The 12,923-nt window shown below is 30.3% G+C and overlaps 1 protein-coding gene across 1 annotated transcript in view; it reads right to left on the bottom strand.

Moving 5' to 3' along the window:
- Window positions 1-12,923, bottom strand: part of PDZD2 (PDZ domain containing 2) — a 69,862-nt gene that overhangs the window by 5,080 nt on the left and 51,859 nt on the right. The window contains exons 5-7 of the mRNA XM_051212002.1: window positions 6,476-6,626; window positions 4,334-4,504; window positions 1,114-1,484 (exon numbers count right to left, since the gene is read on the bottom strand). Of these exons, the coding sequence (XP_051072136.1) occupies window positions 1,114-1,484; window positions 4,334-4,504; window positions 6,476-6,626 (693 nt within the window). The remainder of the gene's footprint in view (window positions 1-1,113; window positions 1,485-4,333; window positions 4,505-6,475; window positions 6,627-12,923) is intronic.

Here is a 12,923-nt window from a genome sequence, read left to right on the forward strand (position 1 = left end):
ATTTTATGATAAGACGTAAACCATTTTGTCACAAACTTTGAAGGAATATATATGTGTATTGTTATATCCGAGCGAAGATTAAATCACGAGTAACTTCTGAGACATTAATTGACTAATATTACCTATACATTCTTACGGTATAATTATTATTAGATTATGTACATTTATATTCCTCTTATTATAAGCTTCATTTTGACCTATAATTTGTTATTGTACGATTTACTGTTCTTGAGTTATGTTCAGTTTATTGACTACTGCCTCCCACGTTCACAGTCACTTTTTGGCTTTATTGTGTACAAATGTTATTTCCTATTTTATGGTGCGTTGCGGTCTGTCTGTTTGATATATAAACCTAGTATGTCCGAAATAAATGATTTGATTCGATTCGCATAGTGGAAACTGGTATTGGTGTTCTGGACTCAAGTGGACGGGCTAGGCGGACATAGGACCAATAAGGACGCTAAGCTGCCCAAACCGGTCGAAAGTCATTGGTTTGGCACAGTGCTAAGATTGTATTTTGATTGGTGGATAAATCACGTGATAAAAAGCCGGATATAAAGTCATAACAGTTATATATCTATATAGTTCAATTTGAAGTTAGTTTATATCAGAAAATGATATCCACTGTAGAATCATTTAAAATCAGGAGACATTGAGCGAGTGTTTCTTCTAAGTCTAAAACTTATTTCAAGTGAATAAAATTATAACAAAGAACTGAGCCATTTTCTGGGACTTTTAACTTATTCAACTATTATTTTCCAGGGTGTTTAATAAAAGAAGAGACTTAAGTTTGTTAGATTTAATTACTTGTACCACTTAGAAAAATTCATTTTATAATGAGGTACTGCTTATAGCTAACTCATTAACTGAAAGCGGTGTGGCTTGGTATTTTGTTAAATTCTCTCATGTATGTTGAACAAATGATAATATTGAGCCTAGTGAAATTACTTGACTAATATTAGTCATTATGTAAGAAAAATAGTACTACTTAATGTATTCAGTCAAACATTCGAATTTATGATTCAATCGAATTAAGTGAAATTACTACCCAGGTATATCACCATATAATATAAACAAATCTAAAACAAAATTTTTTAACAAGATTGAATTTACATGACTACCACCCCATACTGGTTCACCACTCGATGGTTTCGGTTTCATATCATTAGAAAATTTAGAAGTTTTATCAATTGATTTCATTGAATTGTCAAATTGACTTGTTTGTGTCTTATTTGGCAAAGGCGAGAATTCTGAATTTTCTATAAGAGTAGTATTTTGATTCATCACTGAAGGTGATATACTCATTCTACCATTGTTAGATCGTATTGGTAATCGTTTACGATTTGCAATCGCTAATTTATTTCGTATTGTTGATCGATTAAATGGATGGTTATGATTTATATGGATCTGTGGCATAACCCTCGGTGGAGGAAATCCACGCATTAATTCTTGCCATCGAAAATAAATTACAGGTGATTGAATAGCTAAATCATTATAAAATGAATAATTATTTTTGTTATTACACATATTGACGAATAATGTAAATTTATTATTATAAATTATAAAACAGGACAACAAACTACTATGGTAATCAAAATCTGTAATTTGAAATGTTAACTAGATGATTTCAAATGAAAATGTAGGTTATAAGATGTTGGGTATTTTGGTTTGAAGTGATCATGTTTATTATAATCCATGAGGGCAAACTAATACGGGATTGTGGCTGCAACACAAATCTAAATTGTTTCAAACTAGATCAAAATATAATCTATTCTGTTGGAGATCTTTATAGAAAATAGACAACTTTTATACATTTGTAGATCTACCTTGGGTAGTATTTCTATAATTACTTAGCGTTACTCTTCATTTATAACACCATGGTACCTAACCAACTGTACATAACATGAATTATGAGTACATGAGTATTTTGAAAAGATGAGTTTATTTAGTGTCCATGCCAAAGTTTTAAAGGTGTGGCTTTTTCTAAAAATACAAATATTTGATTATGGTTTCGGATTTCATTTGATGTCACCTTAAATTGTGAGGTAAGGTTTTTAGATTATAAAGTCAAAACTGTATTATCAATTAATATCAGCAGAATGAAACCTATTGGATGAGACTATAATTTATGGACGACCTTTGGGCAGTGCTAAAGTGGCCTTGAGAATGTCCACCTACTGACTAAGGCTAAATGAAGATTTTAAGCCTGTGTGAAGAATAAGGATTGTGATTTACAGTTGATGGTTAGGGATAGGGATTAAATTTAGCGTTTTCATCACGAACTAACATAAGCTAAAATGCCAAGATGCTATATAGCCAAATGGATAAAGAATTGCGCGCCAAAATCCAAGACCCGTTATCGTATATCTGATTGGTTTGTCCACCTATTTTTCAAGTCCCATTTCATTACTTGTGTTTCAGTGTTCTCTTCTAAATCCTTAAATTGTTTCCACCCAATCATAACAAATGATGTGTTATTACTGTCTGAAAAGGAAAAGAATATTAGTCTCGTTTTCAATGAATTATTTTATCTTAAAATTCCACTGAGGCATCAAGCATCTATATTTCAACCATTTAGTCACAGGTTAGATTCTTAACCCACTGACTTCGTTTGAACCTCTATTTGGAAAATATGGTTCAAATTTGAGTAAATAAATCTTCAGTCTATTAGCCTGTTGTATTACATTACTCTACTTAGAGATTCTATGTGTCATGGTCTGAAAACGAACACAGTAATGTGATTGCATTCAATCTTTATATTACACTAAATTTTAAACATATTATGTTTTTTTCATACTTCTCATTCCCTATTCCATTAGTTTCTTCTGAACTATACTTAAAAAGTTTGGTTTACTACAACCAGTGGTATAATTTGAATGAATCATTCGTTTTTCTCTTATAGTAATGATGCAGAGTCGTAACCTGAATCGATTTCAATTATTGTTAGGTCCTACTTTATTTATTACTGATCTTATTGAAATAATCTATTTTGCTGTTTTTAGTTTGTCTCTATTAATCAGTGTAACCTCGTTCGTTCAATTAAAGTTGTCATGTATTTAGCGTAAGCACACTATTCTGGCTTACCACATCTAAAATGAAATGGATTTTTCCCATGTATTCCTGTTATTTATTATAATTTATAGTAATGAAGTTCCTTACAACATGTAAAACTTATTATTGTGAGTAGTTACCTTTTTATCACCCTCATTTTTTTCTTTATATTTGATATCATTATTACGTAGTTCTGTACAGGTTACTTGATTGTTGAGCAGTAAGAGATAATATGTAGTTGAAAATTACTCTTTCAACACATTCTTAGTTATGATTCATGACTTCTAGATCAATTAACGGCTACAATATCATTTTATTACCATACTTTTAAATCGAAGGTTCATGTTAACATGTGAATCCTTAGTTGATAATCTGCCAACAGATGACCAAAAGCTAATATTCAGTTTCACCAGTACCCAGTATCATAATTATGTCTAATTACCAATACACCTACTGTTTATAAAGCTGTAAAAACAGATCATCAGACCCATAGAAAACTTGATACGAAATCTACGTGACTTTTTATAGTCCATCAAAAAATAATCGGGACCAGCAAATGTGTGACCTAGAACTTATCTTCATCGTTTCAAGTTGCCTTGGAACATATCGGGATAGTATGATAAAATTCACAGAAAAAATTATAAGAGATTTTAAATATTGGTAATATCAACAATAATATGGAAGAATACAACTAAAAATTAGGGAGTGAAATAAAGGAATCAAATGTACGAATAATACTAAAACTCAGGATCTCTAGGTGAAAAATGAATGAATTCATCTGAATTACTGAGGTCAGTTTGAAACTATGCCACTTCAGGTCTTCAGCCACTGGTCACAAGTATCCTGTTAGCAACAGTGATTTACAAGATAATTTGTTGACGAAATCTGGATGACGTTGAGAAAATTCGTCAACCGACTAGGTTCTAGAGAGTGTTATCAATTGTTGTGAGAAATCGGAATTATAATTTAGAGTTAGAAGTTAGGGTTATAAATTAGACTTAGAGTCTCCATCACCAACTAACATGATGTGTAATACCGAAATGCTATTTAATCATATGGATGACTGAATTTCTCACGAAAATTCATGACTCGCTATCCTAAATCCGATTGGTTCGTCCATAAATTATAGTCTCGCCACCAACGCTTTGAAAAATGCTCGTAATTAAAACAGTAGTGACATTTACGACCATTCTTTTGATAAAATATTTCTGCATTAATAACGAAGAACTTTGATCGTAAGTGAAAGAAAGCATTTAGTAACTTCTTAAACATGTGGACATACCAGATAATTTTCCATCTAATTGATTAATACAGGTCTGCATAGCACTCTGGTTACACAAGCCATACGGATCCACAGGTTTATAAATAGGTGATTGATTAGCATATGTTTTTCCTGGAAGTAACCGCTCTTTAGATCTCCATCCTTTTAATGCTATTTCGATTAAATCAGTAGCTGAAAAAAAATGCCATGTGAAACGTTAAAACAAGCCGATTAATAAATGATAAGAAGCATAAAAACGATCAATTAATTTTCATTCCAAATATTGTAAGCTACTATCAAATTCAATGATCTTCAAAACGACTTACGTTCATGTTTTAGTAATAACTAGAAGTAACCTATATACCGCATGAACTAGATGTAATTAAAATCTGTCACCACTTTTTTACCCATGGAATCAATTGAAAATGATTGCAAATTTTGTCATTCTAAAATATAATGCTTGTCACGAAGTGAAATTAAAGGTAACATTATTAGGAACCATTAATGTAATGAATTGCCATTTTTCTGCAAAAGATAATACTAGTCTAATTTGTATATAACAGACTTTTTAGATGTAAAAGACACCATCAACTTTATTTGGTTTACAGTAAAAATAAAAGCTACTGTTCATCTAAAATTCATCCTATATTCTGTTTGATAAAAGTATTCTTATGAGAAAACTATCTAGTATTGACTTCCATGTTCTGAAAATAAAGGATTCAGAGAAGAAATACTTTCGAACACACCGCATTTTCAATCCTTCACAATAGTACAAGTATGTGTTAAATTGAGTCATTTAAAAAATTTGGTTGTTATTTGGACATTTATAATGACAGCTAAACTCCAGCCATCATGACCTTCCACCAGAAGCTAAAGATGTAAACCAGGGAATTACACCTCAGTGACCCAAAAGTCAATCTCTTCCATAAGGTCTACTTCTTCTAGATTTGCTACCTAACGAAGTAGTAGATGGTAGCTGCTAAGAAGTGTCACATTAGGTCAAAACTGATGTCTACCACTACCTAGTTTTTAATGGTACCGTAATTGATATTATACCCTAACGGAAACGAACTACAAATTAGTCTAATTTGTGTAAAAACTTCCAACTAAAAATCTAATTTTTTTAAATCTGTGGTTAGAAACTGATTACATTTCTTCAGGTAAGTGGTTACAGAAGATAGAATCCGCAAAATAATAACTATTTATTCACATTATAGAAAGCCGATTAGAAATACTGTCATCAACGGAAATTTTGAAGTGAAGAGCATATAATATGAGTGGTGATTAAAAGTTACAAGTAAAATATATTTACTAACAGTAAGACAAAATAAAGATACATTCACAAAACATGAACAGAAAAATATGATGGAACTAAGCAGTTGCTAAAGAGAGAGACTTATCAAACTGCTTCTGTATAAATAACTATTTATTGTAAACGTTTGAAGATTTTGCAATGTAAGGTAAGCAGAAACTTAAAATTCTTGTGTATCAGTATTTTATGAGACTATAAATATTGACATTGAATGTTTCATAACGTGCTTACTGGTTACATACAGGATGTATGTTTCATCCCACCTGAGCCCCTTCATCTGGATACTACTGAATCCTAATTTTAATGTTTATAGTGGGACTGAAAACCAATTTCTTTTGCTCTAAATGCTAACGTGTAATCTGCTAAGCTACTGAGCTGAGATAAATATCAACTTATCCAACGAGGATGAAGGCATTAGAAAGATAATGTTTAGCGTAGCACTATGTTAAGATGGTCTACTCATGACGTACAGATGAAAATAAAAAAATCATGAAATGTATTCCGGAATATCAAAAATAGAAAATTATGCCCTCATACTAAAAGCTTATCGTAATTTCACTAAGTCTTGTCACCACTTATTACCATATTAATAATAAGTTGTGACTAATTGCGGACTAACCATCAAGGTTGACAAAACTGACAAACGTAATGTTCATTGCTATTGTTATTTTACAATATGTTAGAACGAACTGTCAAAGGTTCAAGAGAATATTGAAGGATAAAATAATTGCTTGTTAGTTTTCATTAATCTGACTCTAGCAAAGCTTTTACACAACACCACTTTGAAGATAAATAGTCATATAAGGAGTAACAAAATTTTTATATCAGATATTAAAACAAAAACTGCTTACGATCTTCGTCTACCACTGCTGCATCTTTTTCATCAATACTCCAGCTGTTTGCATTCTGTGCACCGAATCCTTCCTCATATTCTTCCAATAAAAATCGTAACAGAGCAGGTGGGATGTAAGAATAAGCCTCTCGCATTTCATTCCAAGTCATCTGAAGTAAGAGAAATATATTAGACTAATTTTTTCCGAATATTCAAATAAAGGGTTTATTTTCAGTAGACGTAAATTCAAACTTACATAGCCAAATAAGAGCTGATGATGGTATTTCTAACTATCACGATTATCTCAAATAAAAGATTATGACTTCAGTCGAAACTTCCTTTGTATGGTAATCCAAAATTACGACATAGTCATATAACCATTTTAAGTTCTTCAAGGATCAATCAGAAGTAGTTTTATGTGAAATTAAATGAATGAATAATTTTGGATTTTAATTTAGTGGTCTTGTTCGAGGTTTTTCAGCATTTTATTTGAAAACCTTAACATTATTTAGTGGTGCTTAAAGTAGACAGCCACAAAATATATTAACTCTCGATAGAGAACCGTTATGTTTTATGAATCCACTGAACAGGATATGAAATCGATTTCTACTGGCAAAGATGATCGGTTTTCGACATTGAATATAGTTAAATGTTAAAATGTTCAGTAATCAATTATCAGTAGATATAGAAAAATTGCAATCCGATTTCTCCGAAAACAAGCTTAGTGTCTGGAAGCTGTCTCTTAGTCAATAATGCTCAGTTAGAGGGCAATCGAGCAAAAGACCAAATATCTCCTCGTAAATAAATAATCAAAACACTAGAACTATTAAGTTTAGCAAAATTTCCGTTTTTAATGCGAATTACTCTCAACAATTATTTAGAGTTCGATTACAATGGGTTGTAATCTCATTTTCGAAAAAAATTCCTATTCATTAATTCATCGCGATCTAATATTGATTAAGAAATCATTTAAATGAGGAAGCTATAGAAAGCTGTGTCGAATTAGATTTTTTGTAGTAAGTCCTAGTTTAGTTTTATCTATGATATTTAGGGATTATTCAACAGAACTTTATTTTGAAGTGTATGAATATTGACATGTATATTGATATTCTTCAGCTGTTATCAATTTGCAATCCAGCTCAAATACATTCCCAATCGGCTGAAATTTTAAAGTTAATAATACATTAATGAAATAAAAACATGATAGTAGTACACATAAAACCGCTGTCACGCGCTACTCAGCTAAAAACTTGCAATTTGTTATTTGTTTATCTAAATATCGTTTAAACTAGGATTCGCAAAATACCAACTGAGTCCAGGTTACTGTTTTATAATAAATAATCTTTTAATAAGTTGATTGCACTGTAAACAACCAACCATAATGCTATAACATTATTTCATTTTCTAATTTAGTAGGAGGGTATAAATCGAATTAAAGAAACACATATTTTGCAGATTGTAGACGCCAATACGTTGACAACTATCGCAAGACAACAAATATCTGACAGAGAATAAAACGAAGTCTTGATTCCAAAAAAATTCATTCCTAGTCGCAACCATAACAACAGATTAATAAAGAAGTTTCTCTTACACTTAATTCATATGAGTCAGTATCTAAACTATTCTGTTGATATTAAAAAAAAGATCACACAATAAATCATACATATGAATAGACTATTTTTAGTAAACATTTCTCATGCCAAATTAACATATCAGTTCAATATTAGCGCGATCGATCAATAGTGTATTCAGTCCAATAAAACATCTATTGATCAATGAGAAAAAGACATTTTCTTGAAGTTTCGCGCCTATTTTCATATATATATATAAACAATAATACACACATACATGCATTCATTTACCATAAATATTAACTTAACGTTAAGGTCATGGGTCAAATGAATGAACACACAGGCAAGCTAGAGTGAATTATTCCACTTTATATACAACATGTTCTTGTACACAGTTTAGTTAAGAAAATTCTTTTCAGTGTTAAGTTATTCATTGAGAAAATGAAACAACTACATTGAAATTATTCACAAACAAGTGTATTTAGTATTATTAAACATTGATTACATTACGGAACTAAATACCTACAAATAACAAGAAGTAGTATGATCCACACCATCATAGTTACTTCGCTCCACTCACTAATTTTAGTTGCTAAAACAGTGCTTGCTCACTAGCACAGAGTAAACAATGTTAAAATAATTTTCTATGGTATGTACAAAAGATTATTATCTATGTTTAAACCTACCGTACCAACCCCTTCATACTCAATGATTAAGTTATGTTGATTTATCTATCAAGAGAGTGTTTTACCAATCTGGAATGAAGCTCCGCAACAAGGTATTCAAACTTAAGGATAAAAATTCACTTCATACAAGTTAGATTACTGGTGTGATTTTACTGAATAAAGTGTTGAAAAATGTGAGATCGACTTTGGACAAGCTGCTCAGATTATCTAGATCTTAATATGCAAACAGAAGAACGAAATAAGTTGATCTCAAGAACTTCATTTAGTCAGTAATATATAATGTAAAACTTGCTGTCGATATTCTTGACTCTATTAAAGGTATCATGGAAATCAAAATGTGTTATTTAAACATTTGATTTTTCAAAAGAGTATACAAGGGAATTTTCAGACTGACTTGGAATATGATTGCCGTTTTATACTCTTGAACTTTTCAAAGTAAAGTTGCACCTACCAACTAACTCAGGCACACTATCAACAGAAAGATAAATTAAACTCATCTGATGAAATTGTTTAAAACGTTAATCACATAATAAATACCGTACTAAAGAATGCTCAATCATTTGAAATGCTATCCATGAAATGTGAGACGAAATGCTTCCTAAAATATACAAAAACCAACAGATCTTCTTTCTGTACCTCCAACTGTATTTATGGACGTAAATGTACATGCAAAATCGTATAAATTAGGAGAATAAAGAGAAATATCCGTTGACGCATCTCGAATCAAGTATTAAAGAACTAGAAAACCAAAGGTGCCACAATCTTAAACAGTGAAGTAGCTCAACAATTAGTCAACAAAAAATGTATGTTTTGTTGCTTTTTTTGATCACTCGAAATAATGAACTGCGAAAAGAATGCTAATTCAATAAGCTGTTCGGAAACTGTATCAACCTAAAATGTCGAATCATATTCTGCAATTAAAAATAGATACCTATAAATTTAACATCGGCATGATAAGCTGATATATTTTAATGACATCCACTCCAGTTACTATTGCTGTTATCCGTAGCAACATTTTCTGTATTTTTATTCAATCTTCGCTTAGGTAAACTGCAATTACATCCATTTTGCAATTAAATTCTCATTTATTAGGTATATAAGATTCTCAATAGTTTCATAATCTATAAAAAACCTGTTCTGTCAATTTTTAGTTTTTAAATGTTGAATGCCTAAACTGTTTTGTATTTTTAATGCTTATCTCCAAATGACCGTACATATGAACACATTGCTGACGAAAACCGATGATATAAAATGAAATCATAACTTTCTGCCTCACATTTTGTTCTTACTTCAGTCAATTTCACAAACATTAGACTCATTCTATTAATTCTTTCAAAAAAACTACAAACCGTATAGTTTTTGTCACATGAAAGACTAAGTTAAAACTAATTGAATACTCTGTAATTTTTATTTGTATATGAAATTTACTGAGTAATTTCCAAGAGTAAAATGTTATTTCGACGAAAATTTCATGTTTCATGTCTCAAAAAGTAATCTGCTAACATATCAAGTTTTATATATATATATACGACACACATTGAGGAAAGCACCAAACTGCGTCACAAGGCAAACCGTCACTTGGAATCCTCAAGGCCGATGGAAAATAAGAAGACTAAAGAGAACATTACGTGGAGAAATGGAGATAGACATTAGAAGAACGAACAATAATTAGATAGAACCAGAAAGGAAGGCTCAGGACAGTGTGGGTTGGAGAATGCTGGTCGGCGATCTATATTCCGTTGAGCGTAACAGGCGTAAGTAATATATATATATATATATATATATATATATATATATATATATATATATATATATATATATAATCGTCATGAGTGTAATTTAAATGAATGAAAAAAAAGATATTTTCTAAACTCAGACAATCTAAGACAAGCTATACAACACTTGAAACTATCTATCACTTCACTGAATGATAGTTCAGTACTTAAGTTCAGGTATTATTTATGGTTGTTGTTTTCACTTTCAAAATATAAGAATATCAGATAGTGTTTAAATTAATCAATAAATCGTACACTGTTTCATGTTCTTCAGTTCATGTTATTATACTATACTTAAATCATAGGAACACAATAAAATATGAAACACTTAAAAATATAGTTTAATTCAAAATATACAGTTTTATTGACAAACAGATAAGTGTTTATAGAATACTTAGAAACATTTTAAAAGTTATAAATGTTTCTAATTGAAGCTAAGCAAACGTAATTAAGAATAACATATAGATTATCTAGTCAGATAACTAATGAAGATTATATTAGAATTGAAATAATAATTCACTTATTGGAATTCAGTTTATTAATTAGTTAGATAGTGTTCAGAATCAATATATGCATAAATGATTACAACTTTCTACATTTAAATAAAGCACTCTGAAGTAACTATAATTTGTAGTATTTATTTTGAAATAATAAAAGGGTTAACTGTTGAAAATATTTGTTTCTTTTTCATTTGAAATTTAGTAAAATCCCCTAAATGTTAGAGAGTGTTTATTTTCCTATCATGAGAAACCCTATAACAAACAATTTTATGTAAACCAAATAGTCTAATATGAGTAAGACTTTGTTCATAAGTTATTCCTAACTTCTCATCAATGGTTTTACCCCTTCCCATTCAGAGATGTTGTTCACTTAAGATTTTTCAATGTAAGACTTCCACCTAATATCATAAACACTAGAAGCATTATCTTCAAAACGCTTACTTCTTGAAGATGAAGTTGTCAAAACTTGTATCTAACACTGAATTTACAAAAAAAATGCTTCAGCATCATTAGGTTCTATATATAAACAATACAACAATTAAAATGAACGTTTTGATTGGCTCTTGGATTAGGTAAAACTGTTTAAACTTAAACGTTGTACTGGTTGTACACAGGTGTACAATGTACAAAATACTTTAGACGTGAATCCAAGGCGATTCTAGACGAATGATTCAGAAAAATCCACAAAAGTAAAAATCTTATGTTAAAAAAAGTATCAGTTAAAGTAAACTAAAATATTACACCCACATATATTAAATATTTGTCTAAATTGAAACAAGCTTTGATCGTAAATGCACATTACTTCAGTTCGATCAATTTACAAAGTTATCATATAATGGTTGGGAAGGAGGAGGTAGACAACTGGCCAACCACCTAGCTTTTGACATTATTAATATTTAATCTTTTCATCAAGAATTTTATCAATCTTCTTCAAAAATAATTTAAAAGCACTGAAATTTTGTTTACTTAAATGTACATATTTATTTATACCAATTACTGGTGTATACAATGTTATTCAAATTTGCTATGACTAAAATTAGACCTAACGAAGGGGCAATGTCAAATGTAAGATAACGTAAGTGATAACATAAGAAGTGTATCTATTACACTATACTGATTTTATCAGTTTTCACCATATAAATTTTAATTATCACTTAGGCTAAAATTACAAGGATAGATATTTTGAGCTAAACTTTTTTCGGGTAAATTATTTTACCTACATACTTCAGTTATGCAATTAACAAAACATCATGACGTTAAATTGTTTACACCACTTTGTGCTATCCTTCAGAGGTATTATTGGGTAACTTAAAATCAGGAATTAGCGTCACTTTAAAGTCTCGAATAACAAAACCCAATTCATATTCATTAAAAAAAAGAGAAATCTAAACAATTAGGCCGTCACCTGGGCAACATCAGTTAGGCATTTACTGGTAAACAGTTGTATGGTAATAGTTTTCTGTTGTGTTACTGACAATAAAGTAGTTACAGTAGAAAAACCAGCAACCTAATCCAAAAATACTAAACATATACTTCAAAAGTGATTTTTTCTTGTATATTTTCATATCATTATTTCATTAGAAGTGACAGTCTAATTTCATCACAGTTATATACTCTACTATCAAGGATGAAAATTTGTGTAAAACTTCATGGACAAACATTAGTTGAATATCCATGAATGGAAAAAAGTCACCAGAAGTTTTCTTTGTTCTACTTTAAAATTTCCCTTTAGTACACACCACGATTCAACACGAGAACTTCAGAACTTTCAGATTTAACTATGAGCAAAGTATCATTGGATTGGTACATTGAAATCCAAAGGTTTACATTTCTAATTTCATTTCCTTCGAAAAAAGTTCATTGTTCATTCCGTGTAATGAGTGATAACTGTTTAATTATTGTCAGTAGGTAAAATCACTGAGACTGTTTTGATAG

The sequence above is a fragment of the Schistosoma haematobium genome, chromosome ZW (assembly GCF_000699445.3).
Source record: "Schistosoma haematobium chromosome ZW, whole genome shotgun sequence".
NCBI classification, from domain to species: Eukaryota; Metazoa; Platyhelminthes; class Trematoda; order Strigeidida; family Schistosomatidae; genus Schistosoma; species Schistosoma haematobium.